Source organism: Pinus tabuliformis, chromosome 3_2 (assembly GCF_031772625.1).
Source record: "Pinus tabuliformis cultivar Carrire ecotype Pingquan chromosome 3_2, CPIR1, whole genome shotgun sequence".
Lineage (NCBI taxonomy): Eukaryota > Viridiplantae > Streptophyta > Pinopsida > Pinales > Pinaceae > Pinus > Pinus tabuliformis.
In genome coordinates, this window is record NC_142302.1 from 926071375 (window position 1) to 926092725 (window position 21351).

At 35.9% G+C, this 21351-nt stretch overlaps 1 protein-coding gene across 1 annotated transcript; it reads left to right on the forward strand.

Moving 5' to 3' along the window:
- The first annotated feature begins 17764 nt into the window (after positions 1–17764).
- LOC149183670 (thiol protease SEN102-like) lies at positions 17765–21094 on the forward strand. The gene is made up of 4 exons (XM_089418779.1): positions 17765–18276; positions 18427–18659; positions 20474–20620; positions 20718–21094. The coding sequence occupies exons 1-4, from the start codon at positions 17805–17807 to the stop codon at positions 20982–20984; spliced, it is 1119 nt and encodes a 372-aa protein (XP_089274905.1). The 5' UTR covers positions 17765–17804; the 3' UTR covers positions 20985–21094.
- Positions 21095–21351: the final 257 nt, after the last annotated feature.

Sequence of the window (21351 nt, forward strand, 5' to 3'; positions counted from 1 at the left end):
ATTGTGATTGAATGATTGCATGTGTTTCTATTGTATGTTTTCCTTTCCATGGGTCGAATAGAAAAAATTTGTGTCTATTATTTTCAGTCTAAATTCATTAGCATCAGCAAATTTCAAGCTATTTCTACATGGTATTGGAGCTATTGAAGACTACATAGAAGCCATGTTCCAAATCTTCTCTCCGGAAAAATTTGAATTGCATAGTTTTTGGTGCATATTTTATTGAGTGCGTCAACAATGTCTTTCAATGGATTGAGGCTTGAGTATGCATTAGATGGCACCTCGAATTTTCTCACTTGTAAATATGGGATGGAAGTTGTCATGGATGATAATTGAGTATTAGAGTACACAATAACTGATATTCCAAAACCACAAGATTATGATGCACAAGCATTTTCTTAGTGGACGAAAGACACAACAAAATCCAAGAGGATTATTCTGGAGGGTGTTAGATATCATGTGGTTTCGAATTTGCATGGAAATGAGACTTCCTTTGCAATGTGGAAAAAATTCACATATCTATTCCAAAGCAGAAATGATGTTAAGAAATTAATTGTGAGAAGTAAGCTCAACAACATTCAAATGGGAAAAAATGAAATTTTCATCCAATACCTATCCAGATTCACTAAGGTTAGAGATGAACTTGGAGGAGAAGGAGAAAATGTGCCATCATCTGAAATTGTGAGCTTAGCACTTCTTGGCCTTCTGAAATCTTGACATAACTATCAAGATTTAGTTAATGGAAGAGACATGCTACTAGATTGGGAGAGACTTTGGTCTGATTTGGTTCACGAGGAGATTAGAAGAAACACTAGAGATGGTGTCACATCCAAATATAAGGAGGAAGGAAAGTTTGATCTAGCAAGCAAAGGAAATAAATCCAAGAGAAAGAAGGCCCAAGGCAAGGTAGAATCCAGCCAAAACCATAGAAATAAGAAATACCTCAGTAAAATTAAATGTTTTCAATGCCATGAATATGGACACTATGCAACCAAGTGTCCACACAAGAAATCTAGTAAGAAGTTTATAGGAGCAGCATGAGGTGATGCTCTCACATCACAATTTGAGTTTGATTTCACCCTCATTACATGCATGGCAAGTACTGTACGAGGAAGTGTATGGTACTTAGATTCTAGTGCTTCATTTCATATGACAGGAAGTAAGGAGTTCTTCAGTAGCCTAGAGGAGAAGGACCTACAATTACACATAGAACTTGGAGATGATGGGAGGTATAATACCAAAGGGATTGGAACTGTCACCTTTAAGAAGGAGTTGCACTCCCATCTTCACCGAAAGAATGTAATGTTTGTGCCTAGTCTGAAGAAAAATATAGTTTCTATAGTTGTACTTTAAGATCGTGGATATGATGTGGTGTCTAGTGAGGGGAAAGCTTATCTGAAACATGATGCTACTGGAAAAGTAATTTAACATATTGGGGTTTGGGAGAAAAATATCTACAAGCTAGAGGTGAATGCATTGGGCAGCAAGGCAAAACATGTTTAGGGCTGAGATGTTGGAGAGCTCTGGTATAGGTGCATGTGACACCTACACCATGAAGCTTTGAAAATAATGCAGCATATCACCACTAGGATTCCAAAATGCACCATTGATCAACATGATTTTTGTAAGGGATGAACTCTTGGAAAATATGTTAAATCCTCCTTCCACGACCAAGATAACAGAGCTGGATCCATCTTGGAGAGAGTTCACTCAGATGTGTGTGGACCATTTTCTATAGTCTCAGTTGCAAAACACATGTATTATGTGATTTTTGTATATGATTTTTCCCATAAATGTTGGATCTATTTTATGAACAAGAAAGACAAGGTTTATTCAAAGTTTGTTGAATTCAAATCCTTAGTTGAAAATGAGAGTGGATAGAAAAGTAAATCCCTTATGGAGGAGTGTATGTGTCTAATACCTTCAAAGAATTATCTTCCAAGGAGGGTATTAGAAGGGAGTTGATTGCATCTCACAACCCACAATAAAATGGGATAGAAGAGAGGAAAAATAAAAGCATCATAAGTTTTGCAAGAGAATTGTTGCATGATTATGGACTACCACTATACCTATGGAAAGAAGCATGCAATACAAATATTTATTTGCAGAACAAGAGCCCTCACAAGATTCTTGGAATAATCACACCTGAAAAGGATTTCTCTAGGAGGAATCCAAATGTATCCAAATTTCACATTTTTTTATCCATGGTCTATTATCATGTCCCCAAAAATAACAAAAAAAAGTTGGAGCCTACTGCAGAAAGGGGGGGTCTTTATAGGATACACAAAGACACCTCAAATTTACCAGGTGTACATGCCTTCACTCAGGATGATTGTGATGAGGAGAGATGTCATATTTGATGAGGAGAAATCCATGAGAATCTCTCTAGAGCAAGAGATGACCATTCCACTAGAGGAGGAGCTTCTAGCTCCAAAGGAGGAGCCCCAGTCAGATCCACAACATGTTGTGGAGCAACCACATGTGGAGGAGTAGAGAGGAGATCGAGTGGAGGCACCCACTCACACAGAGCCTTCTAGAGAAGGGAGGAAGAGAGCTAGGGATGTATACAAGTTGGTTCATGATGCTTAGGAGCATTTTGGAGCTCCTAGCTCATTGCAAAGATAGAGGTGATCACCAGATAGATATACCATATATATGGCACTCATGACATAATTGATTGATTTTTAGCCTTCTTCATTTGATGAGGCAATTTCCCAGTAGGTGTGGGTAGATGCCATGGTGGAGGAGTATGACTCCATCATGAAGAATGATTCTTGGGAGGTTGTGCTTCAACCTAAAGGAAAATATGTTATTGGCTCCAAGTGGGTGTATAAGGTGAAACATGTAGTTGATGGCATTGTTGATAAGTACAAGGCCAACTTTGTGGCCAAATGATTCTCACAGGTTGAGGGAGTTGATTGTGAGGAAACATTTGACCCTATGGCAAGATATTCTTTTATCAGGTTCATACAAGCATTGGAAACACAGTTTGGGTTGAAGATCCTCCAAATGGATGTTAAGAATTCCTTACTCAATGGAGTGGTTGAGGGAGAGATCTACATTGAGCATCCTGAGGGATTTGAGAGATTTGATATGGAGACACATGTGTGTATGTTATAGACATTTTTGTGCCTTACAGCTATAAGCATGAAATGTCCATAAACCAAGGGATCCTAAGTCCCTAAAAGTGTTGTTCCAGCTCCTAAAGAAACAAGGTCAACAAATTACAGCTTCTCCCAGAAGTTCTCCCCCAGAAACTGCTCAGAACTAGTCAAATCAGGATCATTTCAGCTGCTCCACTAGCTAACTGCGTTGCAAAGCACCCAAATACACTGGCTAGGTGCGTTGCAACGCACTTGAATGCACTACCAGAGTGCGTTGAGCGGGAAATGACAAGTGGCAGAGTCATTCCACGAGGTGGAGAGACAATGGAAGCTTACAAATCTTCTCCAATGACACTTGCCTTACTGAATTCGACCAATGATGAGTAAGAGGCTCTCAGTCTCCAAGTGGAAGCAAGAACTGACAGAGAGAGGCCACTAATCAATTCATGAGCTGACTCATCCTCTTTGCATACATCTATATATGGATCCCCCACCAAGAGATCCAGAGGCTGGAATTTTGTACAGGGCAGAGAATTGCTGTTGGTTTTGAGATAGACATCAGAGTATTGGGTGATTTATGCTTTGTTGGAGGTGAAGAGGGGATTCTATGCTGGGAGGTTGATGCTGGATCAGGAATCATCGGTTGTAACTCCTCCTGGATCTTCTTGTTTTATCAATAGAACTATTTGAGTTTCTCCTACATGCTTGTATATCATTGATGTTTGTTATATTTGTATGTTTAACTTAAATCTGATCCTAAGCTTTTTATGAACATAAATCCATGTATTTGTGTAGTTTCCTCCTTCTGTGATCTTGCAGGAACTTGGTGACGCTGGGAAAGTAAGGGAGCAGGTAGTTGGAAGCTGTCAAAGAGGAGAGAGAGTGGATCAAAGGACTAGCGCAAGACACAGGTTGGTTCATCCTATTCCTCTTCGTTTATAGTTCATAAAGGAGAATACATGAGTAGTTTTCCTTGTTTGTTTATGAAGTTACTGTCACAACTCAGTGGGATAGGGTCGTTGTGAATAGACACTTTTCCCGATAACAAAATGGCGACTCCGCTGGGGATCGTGTCTAGTCAGTTTGTTTGTGTTTCTATTGTTGTTCATCTCATAAACTTAGAAGTAGCGAATCAAACTGCATTTGCCATTTACAAATGCAAAGTAGACATCTGCTACTTTAATCCATTCACTGGATCTGTTTATGATCTGAACAGTTGATTCACAAATGATATGATTACCCTTTGTGATAGCTCTTAAACCTCTTTTAAATCAACCCTCTGATTGTGCATTACTGATTGCTTTTACTCGGCCAAAAACCATAGATTAAACTGCAAACCGTGACCCAGAACCCGGAGACAATTCTCGTTTCTGCCCCAGTGCAGGCTTTGTGAAGAGACTCTGCATTTCAACGCAGTTCCCGAGAGGGCTACCTGCGTTGCAATCAAGTTTCTTTGTGTAGCAGGTGCGTTGATAAGCTTAGCCCTGTGCAGCTGAGGTTCTTTGCTCATATTTTCCAAATTTGCCTCTGATTTTTGCAGCCTGTGATCAGTGTGTGTGTCTGTTTAAAAGCCCCTTTTCTTTGCCTTAATTCTACCTCAGTTGTATAAAAGAAATTGTATTTGTTTTTGTGTGTTTGTTACGTCATTTACAGTTTCCCATTGCAAAAGTAGACTAGTCATACTGTCGTCCTTTGATTTAGATATGTCGTAAGTGTCGATTTTAATCTTAGGAGAAAGTTTATTTGCCGTTGACAGTCGATTATGCTTTTACTTTTGCCTTTGGCTTGAATTTGTGAATTTCTAGTGTCGAAACAAGTGTTTACTTCAAAATCATAAAGTGTCGTAATCATCTCTACCTTTTGATTTCGAAAAGAAGCTTGTTTGTGTTTTTCACTTGAAAGCGAATTCAAATTTGTACAACAACTTTTTTTTTAGGCATCAATATTAAGAAAGTGAAAAACAAATACATGCACATGTGCATTTGCATATTGACAGTCTGTTTGGCTTGATTTAGGAAAAGTGCATTTATAGTGTGCTCTTTGCTCTTTGAGAAAAGATTGTGTCTTTCTTTTCCCCTTGTAGCTAGGATTTTCATTGCTGAAAAGAGATAAAAGCTTGCTTATCATCTTTAGATTGCATTTTAGGAATTACATCTACATCTCGTGGTGAACCCAAAAGGCAAACTTCATAAGAAAGATCAACCTAAAATAAATTCAATGAACTTAACAACGCTTTGTAACTTAACGCACAACACTTAGAGGTCTAGGATAGAGACGTATTCCGGTGTCGTAAAGCCTGGTAACTGTTGTCCTCACTGATGGTTGGGTGATTCCTCCACTTTAAGACGATAAGTGCCAGTACGGACTTGTGCTCCCACGTACCGTCGAGTATATATTGGGAGACCCCTATAGGCTTAAAACCTTTTATCCATAGGAAGCTGTGTCGGCCGCCCTACTGATCGCAATGCACTGAACACAGCATTCAGGAAGATTGACTGCCGTACCATAAAAAGTATTCTGCAGTTTTGCAATTGGTTTGGTACTCCCTCTACCTAGACCTCCAGAGCAGTCCCTTTCGTTCCTTTTCAGATTCCTTAACGGAAAAGGTCCATCTGAGCACTTGTCACTTCAGGCTCATTAAAAATCGAAGGAGACTAGAGTCATCTTTTGTTTTTTCTCGACTCTTAAAAATTGAAAAAACAAGTTGTGTCAAAGCGTCTAAAATTTATTTTAAATGGAATAATCATCACCATTCCCTCGTTGGTCTTCGAAGTTAGTCTCTTTTCATCGCAAGTTCTTGTAGAATCGCTAGAAAATCTTTTGGATAGACTAGATATGTCTGAACAACCATCGACATCCAGGACTGTGTCATCCGACACAGTAGCGGCAGAGCCTCCTGTTGCTACTCCAACGATGTTCGATGGTATATCATCTATCCCGACAAGTTATCAACAACAAGCCGGAGTCCAATCAGGGACTATCTCGACGACATGGTCTGTTCCTATTTCTTCATCCGGATTATCATCTGGTATTTCTTATGTTGAAACTCAACAAACTGATCCAATGTGTCTTCAAAGGCCAATTTACCCTTTGAGTATTGGATTTCCACCATATGGAGGGAAATATGCCTTTTCATTGTTCCCTCCCGGAGAACAACCATATGGGAGTTTACAATAAAGTTTAGGTCAAACTGGAATTACATCCAGCAGTTGGGTACCAATACTGCCTCAGCAACCAAGGGTTGTATATTCAATGCAACCAGTCCACCCTGTGTCGAATATTCCCACTATACCTGCTATGGTGACTGCATCGCAAGTACAAGCGCTACCTGTTGTATGTCAACCCCAACAGCCTCAGGTTGCAATACAACAGCCTCTTGTCTCAACGACTCAATCACAACCTCAGGTTAGTGCCTCCTTATTCGGAACGACTCAGGCTCAAACAAGTACTATGACTTCTCATCTTGGTCAATCATCCAGTATTGGACAACAGCAAATGGTCCAACAACCAGGGCTGGTTCAATCTCAACAACTGCCATTCCAGCAATCATATCAAGGACCTGAGCAACAAGTCTTTGTAAGTAATGGGCAACCGCATTTCCAAAGCGGTTATCAACAACCATATTATAATGGTTGTGCCCATCAACCTTGTCAAAGTTGCCAACATCAAATACATTATGCTGGTATGCAAAGACCCATTACTCAGGCGATTCCATCTTATCCTGGGTATGCTTCACCTAACCTGAATCAACAGTTGCCCTTTGTAGCAACTCTAGAATTACCAGATCTAAACCGGCTGACGAATGATCCAATTGCTTATGCCCCTTGGTGGCCAGCGATTCCGCATAAACTTCCGTCAGATATTCCTAAATTTAATGGAAATTCGGGTGAAGATCCATCGAATCATGTGATGACATTTCATCTGTGGTGTTCATCAAACACCCTAAATGATGATTCGATAAGACTTCGCCTCTTTCAGAGGACGTTAACGGGTCCAGCGGCAAAATGGTACATCGAATTGCCTAGAGCTTCGTTCAACAACTTCAGTACCTTAGCCACAACCTTTTTAACCCATTTTCAGTTACCAATAAGCTACGAAACAGGAACAGAACTTCTTACCAACTTCAAACAGACAACGACCACTCACATATCTGATCATATACATGAGTGGCGACGTCGTCGTAGGATGGTAAAAACGTACGTCCCCGATCAGCTCTTAGCTGAATGGTTTATCAAGTCATTACTACCTTCCATCACAGAAGATGTGGCAAAGGGGGGAGTCGTAATAGAAGAGCAAGTTATCGCTCGTGCGCAATATCTGGACTTGATTTACACTCAGTCCGGCACGCTCTACGACAAAATACCTGACGCCCCTAGACCGGAATTCTCAATTCCTCCTCCTCCTAAATCAAACAATGACTCTCATGCCGGTGATGGCGTGATTGGCACGACAGACACGAAATCGACAAAGGCTACATCTAAAAAGGCTGTAAAATTTCTAGTCATAATGCAAATGAGGAACTTCTTGCCTCGGAAGTAAATGTCGTGTCGGTCGACAAGGGCAAACAACTGAAGCAACTAGGGGGCAAGAAGAAAAAGAAAGGGAGAAAAAGGAAACCCCCTGCGGGGTGTCATATATGTGATGAGGATCATCAGACGAGAGATTGTCCACATAAAGCTGAAGTTAAGAAACTCTTTAAGAGTTCAAAAACCTCAGCAATTTTGACTGATCCGTTTCCAAACCCGGGAACCAAACTGGTTGCTAATCAAAATGCTTCCCGATCCCAAGTGCTTATGTTGTCTATCTCAAAGTAGCAAAATGATGCTTTGACAAGGAATAAAGATTACGAGAATCCACAGCTGTCAATTAACAAGGCTAATGAACAACCTAGTAGTTCGACAACGAATTTGACCAAAGTTGTGCCACCCATCATTCCTAAACAAATGATAAGGTCGCCAAAGGGAGTAGTACACAAATCGACATTTAATCCTCGTGCAAAAATAGCACAGAATTATAATATAATAGAGGACCTGGCCCAATCGCCGTCCGCTATGTCGACACTCGAGGTACCGCAAAATTGCCTCTCCCAAGAGCAAGCTTTATTATCAGCAATAGGTGGGATTGACCCAATGGATTCCAATCTTGTGGCCTTTGATCATAAAGGATATGACCCTCAGTTACCAGCTCAACTAGCTTTCCTTATTCAAGTGAAAGCCCTCAACAAAACTATTCATCGAACAATTATTGATGAGGGGGCATCTACATGCATTATGTCGATGAGTTGCTGGAAAACTTTAGGATCTCCAACCTTGTCGCGATCTTCGACGACATTAAAAGCATTCGACGGAAGGACATATACACCATATGGTATCCTAAGTAACTTGAAAGTTGAACTAGGAGGGAAAATAGTAGAAATTGATGTTGAAGTAATCGATGGAAACCTTGATTACAACATCCTATTGGGAAGACCCTGGATATATGCCATGGCCGCAGTTGTGTCGACCTACTTCAGGAAGATTGCATTTCCCTTCCAAGGAGGAATTACAATCGTCGACCAACAAACATTTCTCCCCAACAGTTCACAAGTTACGGGAAGCATTCCAATGATCCATGGAAGCAATCATTCGCTCCAAAATATCGGAGTAGGTCTCCTAAAAGACCCTGCCTTAATGGGTACTTTTTCCCTACCGCCTCCGAGTAATCTGGCGGAAGTGGCCACAGTGGAATATGAAACCTTCTATATCTAATGGATTTGGACTTCGAGGACGATTCTTATCTCGTGTCAACCTCGTTAAAAAATGAAACAAGGAGTCATGAGGATAGTTCTTTTACTGTTTCAACCTCATTGAAAAATGAAACAAATCCCCTTTTCAAATCTTAAAGGTAAACCTTCATTCCAACCACCGAGTTGAATGCAATGAAGCTTGGGGGGCATGCACCTCGATTTGCGTTATTATGTTGGGGGCATGCAAACTTATCATCGAGCAGTTTTAGCACATAGTTCAAGCTCGTTAAAAAATAAACATAAGACCGAGCAAATGTTTCCACCCGCGTTTAAGCTCGTTTAAAAAAATGAACTATCCCCCCGGTAAATAACCACCGTGAATGAAACATTTCAGCCATTAAAGCCTTGGTCGTGTTTGCACCGTCACCTCCACTTTTCCATTGGCCGATCATTCACCTCCATTTGATTGTTTACCCTTTTTGAGGAACAGCTGCGAAGAGTGATTTCACTAGCCATCCTTGTGACACTGCCGTGATTGGAAAATTCCAAACCTTACCTGGAATCAGCTGCTACCCATTTTATCACTCGTTCCTCAAAAGACGAGTCTTCTTTAATCTCTTTTCAACTGACTCGTAAAATATGAAAAGATTGTCGAGTTTTGGCCTTCCAGCTCGTTAAAGCGACAGGAAGTGCTATCCCTCCTCTAGATTTTAATCTTTTTGGACCTGAGGGATTATTGCACAAAAAGATTGAGCGCTTGTTTTGTTCGGCTCGTTAAAGCTAATCGAAAATTCATCCCTTCTATATTGTTTTATACTTTTTTAGACTTAAGGGATTAGATGACGAAAAAGGAACTTCGGAGTTACCTTTACGTACCTTTTCAAACTCTCTAAAAATGAAAAGGACCGAGTTATCTTTGTCGTTAGACTCGTTAAAAAGATTAATAGCGACAAACTTGTCTTTAGGCGAGAACGAGTTTCACTATCGCTAGGCTCGTTAAAACATAGTGATGGGTTTGCCCGAAGGGAAAATTATAGAACAAGCATATGTTATCCTCCTCAAGCTTGAAAAAAATAAAGAGGTATTGGTCAGCAATGACTGGGGAAAAATTGGGAAGAAAACTCAAAGAAACTTTATTGGTAGCAAGTCGTTCTTGAACATGACACTTCCACTCCGTGCCTGAGTCAGGTTGGGTTGTTTCATTCACCGGTCACATCACCATGGTCACGCCATACCGTCCACATTTGGGGTAAATGCTATCAATCCATCACATAAGTGTCGCCGACATGTTCAAGAGAAGTCATCCAGAGAAGTCACCCGTGTCCCATCCACTACCATACATTATACTTCATTCTTTCATGACCGCCACCCTGAACCATATATCACCAGATCGCTTTCACCTCCATCAAAATCATTTTCTCCGTTCCGTGTCATTGATGTGGGATTCATTAAGGCCCTCCTTTGACGGATCGCTTCTTGTCGACATCATCTCATTATCCAAGAAGTTGATCTAGGAACAACCCCTTCAGTATTTGAAGCTTGCATGCCTCAATGGCAAGTTTCTCACTTCCGGCGACAGGTATACATCAATGACCTTCGACCGAAAGATTTTGCGTGGTGTTCGACGCCAAGTCCTTTATTCACACCACGTGAATTGTACTGCAGTACCTTGAGGGTCATTATCATTATTGGTGATTCCTCTCGTGCTTGTTAACAATTTACATCATTGACTGGTAATCAAGCGATGTCTTTCCATGTTCGACTTCAAAACATTTCTCACATGGATCGACTTGTACTTCAAGTGAAGATTAGACGAGATTGAAGACCCCGGATCTAGTTTCATCCATCCGGGCTGCGATATATATTAAGGAAAAATAAAGACATTGAAATGTACAGCATTGCAGCACAGATAATCATCCTACCAAAAGGATGATGAATTCATCAGAATCATCAGTCTACCATCAGACGATTGTCTGTCCTATGTACATGAAAATGAATTTATAAAGCTGAGCATGGGAATGCCCGCCTCAGCTAGATCATGAAAACAGTATGAAGATAATGTATTGTATTGTATCTTATTACAGGTCTCCTCCTAGCATTGAAAGAACTTCTGATCCTCCTAATAAAGCATTTCACCCGATAAACGGCCTCATACTTTAGGGGGCAACTGTTATAGACATTTTTGTGCCTTACAGCTATAAGCATGAAATGTCCATAAACCAAGGGATCCTAAGTCCCTAAAAGTGTTGTTCCAGCTCCTAAAGAAACAAGGTCAACAAATTACAGCTTCTCCCAGAAGTTCTCCACCAGAAACTGCTCAGAACTAGTCAAATCAGGATCATTTCAGCTGCTCCACTAGCTAACTGCGTTGCAAAGCACCCAAATACACTGGCTAGGTGCGTTGCAACGCACTTGAATGCACTACCAGGGTGCGTTGAGCGGGAAATGACAAGTGGGAGAGTCATTCCACGAGGTGGAGAGGCAATGGAAGCTTCCAGAATCTTCTCCAATGACACTTGCCTCACTGAATTCGACCAGTGATGAAGAGGCTCTCAGTCTCCAAGTGGAAGCAAGAACTGACAGAGAGAGGCCACTAATCAATTCATGAGCTGACTCATCCTCTTTGCATACATCTATATATGGATCCCCCACCAAGAGATCCAGAGGCTGGAATTTTGTACAGGGCAGAGAATTGCTGTTGGTTTTGAGATAGACATCAGAGTATTGGGTGATTTATGCTTTGTTGGAGGTGAAGAGGGGATTCTATGTTAATGTTGGATCAGGAATCATCGGTTGTAACTCCTCCTGGATCTTCTTGTTTTATCAATACAACTATTTGAGTTTCTCCTACATGCTTGTATATCATTGATGTTTGTTATATTTGTATGTTTAGCTTAAATATGATCCTAAGCTTTTTATGAACATAAATCCATGTCTTTGTGTAGTTTCCTCCTTCTGTGATCTTGCAGGAACTTGGTGACGCTAGGCAAGTAAAGGAGCAGGTAGCTGGAAGCTGTCAAAGAGGAGAGAGAGTGGATAAAAGGACTAGCGCAAGACACAGGTTGGTTCATCCTATTCCTCTTCGTTTATAGTTCATAAAGGAGAATACAAGAGTAGTTTTCCTTGTTTGTTTCTGAAGTTACTGTCACAACTCAGTGGGATAGGGTCGTTCTGAATAGACACTTTTCCCGATAACAGTGTAGACTTAGGAGATCCCTCTATGGTCTCAAGCAGGCACCCCATGCTTGGCACACTCGCATAAATTCCTATCTCAATGGATTGGGCTACACTAAGAGTGAAGCAGATGATAATATCTACTACATTTTGGTAGATTGCACTCTTCTCATCTTAGTCCTACATGCAGATGATTTTATATTGACAAAAGATGAGAGGTTGATGCAGCCTTGAAAGGAGGTCCTTGCAAGAGAGTTCAAGATGAAGGATATGGGTTTGATGCACTACTTCCTTTGTTTGGAGGTGTGATAGGGAGATGGAGAGCTATTTGTTTCTCAAGGGAAACACACTTCTGAAATCCTTCAGAGATTCCATATGCAGGATTAAAATCCCATGGACACTCGTCTTTCTATTTACTAGATGTAAGAGGATGCTTCTATAGGAGAGGCATTAGAGGGAACTATCTATAAACAGTTGGTGGGGTCCTTGATGTACTTAGTGAATGCAAGGACCAATAATTTTTTTGCATTTAATCAACTTAGTCAGTTTATGGTGGAGCCTACCAAGCTTCACTGGAAAGTAGCAAAACATGTTTTGAGATACCTAAGAGGCACAATATATTTTGGTTTATGGTATAGGAGGACAGATGGAGAGAAGCTCCAAGGCTTCACAAATGTAGATTAGGCAAGAAGTCCATCAGACAAGAAGAGCACACTGAGAGCTATCTTCAGTGTTCAATTAACAATAGTTACTTGGTATAGTAGGAAACATAGCTCTGTAGCACTCAGATCAGCAGAGGCCGAGTATATGGACGTTATTAAAGCAACATGCGAGGTTATTTGGATGAGGATGATCTTGGTTGGTCTCTTCAGTTAGGGAATGGAACCTACTTTGATTCATTGTGATAATTAGAGTTGTATCAAACTCTCCGAAAATCTAGTGTTTCATGATATGTTTGAGCATATAAACATCAAGTACCATCACCTGAGAGATTGTGTGCATAGGAGGATCATCATGTTACAACGCATTCCTACAGACGAGCAAGATGCAAACTTTTTGAAAAAAGATTTGTCAATAGGCAAGTTCGAATTCCACATCAGTAGGATTGGGGTGGTAAAGAACCCTTTTCTTGCTAAGAGGGGGTGTTAAATTATAGTAAGAAAATGATTCATTTCACTTGTGCCTTAGTCAGATGGAGAAATTTAAATTTCCACGTTAGCAAGATGACTTGAGTTGTAGTTAGTTGGAGTGACATGGCCAAGTCACTTAGTTAAATTAATCAATTCAAGTTTGTGGATTATAAGTAGAGTTTGCATGAGTTGATTCCTAAGATCTAGCAATCTAGTGGAGTTATAGTTATTGAAACTCAATTATCTAAGCTCTAGTCATGAATATAATCAATAGGAGTTTAGTTGAGTAGTTGTAACTGTTGTTAACTCATAGGTCTCTCAGTTAACTCGTTAATTTACTAAAAATATCCTTAGCCATGCATGGAATTCGAATTTCCTAGTTGAGGTGGAGGAAAAGGGACGTTGTAATATCAATTTTATAGTATTTGAGTGTACACGTTTTGCATTTGCAGTAAGTGAGAAATTCCCCTAGGATTTGCACAAGGAAATAGGATATTTCCCTATATTTTAGGAGCTAATTTCTTTAGGAATTGAGCAAGGAAATAGGAGGAAGGTTGAGGCATATTTTGGCTAAGTGTTGGTCAGAGTTGGTAGAGAGCAAGAGATCAGTATTGTAGTGTAGGTTGAGCTTTAAGGATTGAAACTGTCATTGTAATAGATCCATATTCTCATATGATTTAATACAAAACAGAGGGGGATTTTTTCTTAGTTGGGTTCCCTAGTAAAAATATTGTGTTCTTTGTGATTGAATGATTGCATGTGTTTCTATTGTATGTTGTCTTTTCCATAGATTGAGCAGAAGAAATTTTTGTATGTTGTTTTCAGTTTGAATTCATTAAGAGCTGCAAATTTCGAGCTATTTCTACACCTGAAAGCTAGACATATTTATGCATGTATGCTCCTTGAAAGTGCACATAAATGTTCCACATCAATAATATTAAAAGAAATCACAATTATTCACACAAATACTATAAAAATATTGGCATACTTCCTTATAAAGTAGCTCATAATATCAAGAAGATATCTTTAAGATATTTATAAGATCCTCAACATCTTAAAACCCAAATCTCTTACATTTAATTGAAATATAATTCGATAAAATAAATTCAATTTAAAATGTGATAACATTTCATTGGTGAGAAAATCATTCTGTCATCCAACATTGAGGTTGGCAGCCTAGACTTAGCCAAGTTTGAAAAATAAATAAATAAAGATATCAATTTTACTATTTTAAAAATTATATATATATATATATATATATATATATATATATATATATATATATATATATATATATATATATATATATATATATATATATATATATATATATATATATCATTATGGCATAGTCTAACTAATAGAAGAAATGGCCTTTTGAGGACATTTTTTCTCATTAATTTTAATTAGGAGTCAAGATTTTTAAAATTTTTAGTTTAATTTAGTCTATAGAATTCAAGTGTCATTGGATTTTTCAAAGTGTTGAATCCATTTATGCATTCAAATATGTATTTTAAATAACAAAAAATTACAATGTTACTTGAAATTGTATTGCTAGTCAAAAAGTCATTTCATCTGAAAGCTAAACTTCACCATTAATTATTATTTATTTATTTTTATATTGTGTGTTCTTCCACACTTGACTTGAGAAACTGTGGCCCAGGGGCATCTAAATCACTTGGGGCATCTAAATCACCTAGGGATGGCACCCAGCCTAGGCCACACCAACCCTAAGCTGACTCGATTTTAACATGTCTCCTCAACCGGTGGTGCTAGTGAGACTTGACATTTATTTTTATATTTTAATTAACAATATTTTTTTAATTATTTTATTTAGAGATGTTTTATAGTCCAATGTGAGAAAAATGATATAGTAGTTGTAATATACAAAATTTAATAATAATTATAATAATAATGATTTATGGACTAAATTTAAAAATACTAAAGAATATTAAAAATAATAAATTAATTCAATTATGTAATTTACTTTTATTAATAAAACTACATTTTTTTTTTTAATTCATAACATACATATCACATTAAAATAAATTAAAATAATAATAATTCACATTTATAATTATAATATTTCAAAATGTATAATTAAAAATAAAATATTATATAAAGATTTGAAATATATATAAAATATAAATAATAACTATAAATTAAAATTCCTTTTAGCATATAAATTAAATATTTTATAATTTCACATTTAAAGTTAATTAATATACATACAAAAAAAAACTTTTCTAAATTACATTTAAAAATTAAATTATAAAATATGTTAAATAAAAATGCCAAATATATATGTAATTATATCTATTATAGTATGGCCAAGAGATATAATTTGATTGCTTTGATATCAGAAATTTGAGATTCAAATCCATCAACCATATATCAGCCATAAGATAAGACTTTTAATAAACATAAACAATTTTAAAACCACATTAGTTAGTTTGAAATGCGTCAATAAATGAAATATCATGTAATTTACGCTAAAAAATCTCTCATAAATTTTAAAACATTAAAAATAAAATAAAATTATATATAAAAATATGAAATTTATATAAATATAAATAATATTATTCAAAATCAACATAAATTAAAAAATCTAAAATTAAAATAAATTTATATAATTATAATAATTTTAAATTTATTTTAATAAATTTATAAAACATTTTTATATTAAATTTAGCATCCTATAAACCAATTTTAATACCTAACTCAAAACCTATAATACGTAACTCAAAACCTATTAAAAGAAAAAAAAAATCAAAACTACACATTTTAATCCAAATGAAACTTGCCATTATAAGCAACATTACAAAACATCAAAACTACAAATTGTAATCAAAGTGAAACATACATTTATAATCATTATATAATACTTAAAACTATGAATTTTAATTAAATTAACACTTGCATTTACAACAATTCTATATATTCGCAAGAGGCAAAGTGTAATCTCTCCTTACTTTGTGAAAGTGTAATTTAAGTATTTGAGGTGGTGGGATGGTGTAATGATCTCATCTTATTTTATTTTAAATTGGTTAAGTTCAGTTTAAGCGAGGATGGTTTGAATATTAAATAAAGAATATTTAATTTAATTATAAAATATTGTTTTTAAAATTGCGTAAAATTTAGTTAAACATAAGTATATTATAAAGTAATTTAATAGGAAAAGGAATGTAAAATTTAAATTAAAGATAAACAATCCACAAACCAACTCCTCTCCACCTCACCTCATCCATGATACAAATCAACTCATCTACATGTCACATATATCTCACTAAAAAGCATATTACACTAATTTTTTTTAGATGCTAAACAAAATTATGGCACAATGGATGTCAATTATACGGGTGGCTGGCTCTCATAAGAGAAAGATACCATGCCTGAGAATTTTGTGGCCTCCAAATTCACAATTTAAGGTGGCAGCATGAGATCAATGAAGTCTAATTAGGTTATAATTTTATTAAAAAGATAATGGAAATTTTGGTAAGATTTTGAAAAAATTAGGTAAAAAAGTTTAGAAATCTAATTACAGTGGTCAAGTTTCAGAATTTTGGGTGCCCCAAGAATTATTGATGGTGTTGAATCTATTTCCACTATCAAAACATTCAAACACTCTCACGATTAGAGAAGAAGAAGAAATTATTTTAACATCCAAGAGGCTAAAGATAGCCTATTGGACAAATTGTTTCGCCATTTGATCTCTGTGTTCAACCATTTTGTTGTGAAGCCTCACAATAAACGCTCCCAGCTTCTCGAAAAACCCCTTGCTCAATAAAACCACTTGCAAGAATATTTGCATAACTTTCCATGTTGTCTTTGAATGCCTCACAATCTAAAATGAAATGCTTTTATGTTTCCATTTTTCCAAAAAGAACAAAAATACATACTCTTTCTTCCCACACTTCTTTTGGCATTTTCCAATGCCCTGTTTCACAATTAGTGAATTAGTCATTAACTAAGCAATAAGAATTTGGGCTCTGCAAGACATATTGGCCCCTCTTTTTGTTGATGATTATGAGTGGGATTAAACTCTTCAATATAGTACTTTTTCTTTCTTCTTAGCTCCTTATCCTAAATATCCATAACAAGATTTTTTATCTCTTTACAGTGTGTGGGACACATGTTCAAACAAATACCCCATTAACTAGATCATTTGTTATTTTGCCACATCCAAATATTATTTCTTTTACACAATGCCATTAAAGACAACTTTAACCCCTTTACCTTTTTCTATCCCAGTAAAATTGTAACCCCACCAACAAATAGTGAGTTCATCTACTCCAACAAGATACCAACCATGGAAAGCCCTCAAAGGTAAGATATCAACATTCCATATCCATACATCAGCAGGATACCATGCCTGGAAAGCCCTCGAAGGTAAGAGATCAACATTCCATATCCATATATGTACGAAAATTTATGTGCAGAACTGAAACTTCAAGCCACGTTCATGGTTACGTGATTCAAAATTCAAAATTGGCTTAATTAATACCTATCTGCTTCCTTTTACGCAACCACAACACCTAATTAATGCCACCAGATTTCGTGTGCCTCACATTCAGTCAAAGCTATTATATAAGAAATTCTTCTTCCTGTTATTCTCCACCCATTCACATTATTTCGCTGCATACTCCTGCGAATTTGATTGTTTTTTCCATAATGGGAAGTGTTTCTAGGGCAGCCCTGTTACTGTTCTACATGGCCTTGTGGGCTTTATTAGCGAACGCCTTGGATTCTTCGTTTGGATTTACAGACGAGGATCTCAACTCTGAAGAAAGCCTTCGAGGGCTTTATGATAAGTGGGCACTTCAGCATCGCTCCACCAGAAGTTTGAATTCGGATGAGCATGCCAAAAGATTCGAGATATTCAAAGAGAATGTGAAATACATCGACTCTGTGAATAAGCAGGATGGTCCATACAAACTTGGATTGAATAAGTTTGCAGATCTGAGTAATGAAGAATTCAAGGCCATGCATATGACAACTAGAATGGAGAAGCACAAGAGTCTGCGCCGAGACAGAGGAACACAGAGTGGATCATTCATGTACCAAAATTCCACGAGCCTGCCAGAGTCGATTGACTGGAGGAAAAAGGGAGCGGTAACTCCTGTGAAGAACCAAGGCCAATGTGGTATGAACATAAATTTTACAGAATGAATCTCAATTCACTGATCATGTTTACATATAGCTTTTATATCAATGGTAGATCAACACATAGTTAGTATAAATGGGAGCATAAGAAATTGAAGAGAATATAATGTTTTTTTTCGTCATTTTACAGGAAGTTGTTGGGCATTTTCAACTGTGGCTGCTGTAGAGAGCATTAACTATATTAAAACAGGGAGGCTGGTTTCTTTATCAGAGCAACAGTTGGTAGATTGCAGTACAGAGAACGCAGGTTGCAACGGAGGGCTTATGGACTATGCCTTCCAATATATAATAGATAATGGAGGCATCTCTACTGAAGATGCGTATCCTTATACTGCCGAAGCGGGCGAGTGCAGTACAACCAAGGTATAATAAGCGTAAGTTAATATGGGTTTCTGCTTTAAGAAAAGAGCAATCTCAGTAATCTTAGTAAATACTGGTTTGATGAATCGGTGTGAATAAGTTAATATAGATTCGTGCATGAAGATAGATCAATCATAGTAAACCTCGTGAAATGGATTTGTGTATTTTTAAATGGAGTAGAAATTGGTATGGGGCTTAATTTTAGGGTTTTCAATATTATGTTTTATAATGAAGATTATTTAGACGGTAGGGTCTTGGAAGTCATTAAAAAATTAGTCATTTATTTATTCAATATTTGATAGGTTAGTTTTTTGAATTTAAGATATGCATCTCCGATACTAACACTTTCGTTTTTATATATGATTCATGATACTTGTGTTTTGTGTTTGTTTCTATATTTATATTTAATTTAGGTTAAGTGTTTTTTATAATTTTTAGAGGGAGATGGGTAAGTTTTTTTATATTTCATATTTCACTTAAAATATAACATATCAAGAATTAGTTTCAGTTTATCTCGAAGATGTTTGTGTTTTGTGTTTGTTTTTATATTTTTTTTAGAAAGAGATGTGTAATTTTTTTTTTTATTTAATATGGACTTAACATATAACATATTAAGAATTAGTTTAAATTCATCTTAAATATGTTTGTGTTTTGTGTTTGTTTCTACATTAAATGTAGGTTAAGTTTTTTTGTTTTTTGTTTTTGTTTTTTAGTTTTTAGAAAAAAATGTGTAATTTCTTCCATACTTAATATGGATTTAACATATAACATATCAAGAATTAACTTAAATTTATGTTAAACTTTGAACCTATCATGTATATAGAGCTATCAAAATTTGGGAAAATGTTTGCGGTTCTAGGAATTTGATCATTCTAAACACATGGTGGTTGAAATATTTCAATTGTATGTTGCTCAAAATAAGGGAGACGTACAAATCTACAAGTGTTCAATATGGATTGGACACATGGTATATTAAAAACTAGTATAAATCTATCTTATCTTTGAATCTATCATGCACCTAGAAGGATAATAATTTTAAGAAAGAGATTTGATCCCTCTAGACACATGATAGATCCATTATTAACATGGATTTTATGTTAGTGTTATCATCACAAATGAAAACAAATTACTATTTATTACCTCTTTTTTCTTAAATTGTGTTAAAATTATTTTCAAAACTTAACTAAAAACACATTGTTTATATATACAATAGACATTTCTCATCATATCTATAAGTGCTTATATTTCATAGATAAATAAAGATACAAAATTTTCTTTTATAAGCTAGACCCACAAGAGATTTGAAGTGATGACCTATCACAAAGAATGTCTTAAAAGGACACCCATTCATCATCAATCTGAAGCTCCATAAACACAAAATTGAATAATAAAAATATACCTAATTATCACGTCCTTCTCAATCTTCACCATCCAACCACTTAATTATTCCTCTTTAATTAAATGAAAACTCAATGACAATATTATTTGTCAAAATAATACCATTCCATTGGAGCTAAATTGATGGGAGTTTATAAAAAATAATTATATCTAGCTCATGGTTAAACTTAAATTGACAAGAGTTTATAAAACTAATTATATTTGATTTTAATATATATTTTATGAGTTTTAATGATTTAAGCATATTTGAATTGAATATATATTTGTATAAGTTTTATAACATTAAACATTACATTATAAAAGTTTCGATAAGAGTTTTTAAAATGGTTAGATAATTTCTTAATAATAATAGGTGTAATAATGACGCAATATTATATTTACATGATAGTTTAATCATTGTGATATTGTATTTGATATAGATTAAATTGAAAGCAACAACAATAGTTATTGATGGCTTCGAAGATGTCCCTTCTAACAATGAAGAAGCTCTCAAGAAAGCAGTGGCTCATCAACCAGTGTCTGTAGCCATCGAAGCAAGTGGACAAGATTTCCAATTTTACTTAAAGGTAACTAATCATGATCCTTTACATTGTCTTTAAGGATAACTTGATAAGAGATTAATAATTTAGAATGTACACTTAATTTATTTTTTTTGCTATATAGGGAGTATTCACTGGTAAATGTGGCACTGAACTTGATCATGGAGTTGTAGTGGTTGGGTATGGCAAGACTCCTGAAGGAATCAATTACTGGATAGTTAGAAACTCTTGGGGAGATGGATGGGGAGAAAAAGGATATATAAAAATGTGTCGAAATATTAAGGCGACTGAAGGTAAGTGTGGTATTGCCATGCAAGCATCATATCCAATCATGAAGGCTAAAGCTCTTGATTTTGAATTAGATGTTGATCACATTAGTGATGAACTATAACTATTGTCACAACAAAAAATTGTATTCCAAGGTTAAAAAAAATGAAGATTCTTTCTTCATTTATGTGTAATTAAGTTTGGCTATTATATTATATTATTGTATCGATGATAGCTACTTTTCACTTGATAGTTAAAAATGCATTATTGTATTGGATTATTATTAATAATATTGAAATAGATTTAAATTAAATTGTTAAATATTTTAGAAATGCATACTTGATATTGTGGGAATAATTAATATGATAAAGATGTTTCACCTTTCTAATTACTTTTTCCTTAATACTAAAAAATACAATATTAAGTTGGATTATTGTTAATATTTTTCTAAAAGAAATTTCTCATCTCTAATTCATTATAAAACAACATTA

Bases quoted from the DNA above. Each gene is read 5' to 3' on its own strand.
- LOC149183670 (XM_089418779.1), top strand. From the start codon at position 17,805: ATGGGAAGTGTTTCTAGGGCAGCCCTGTTACTGTTCTACATGGCCTTG. The intron at 18,660-20,473 runs GTATAATAAGCG...TATTTGATATAG, and splicing joins GCGAGTGCAGTACAACCAAG to ATTAAATTGAAAGCAACAAC. The intron at 20,621-20,717 runs GTAACTAATCAT...TTTGCTATATAG, and splicing joins ATTTCCAATTTTACTTAAAG to GGAGTATTCACTGGTAAATG.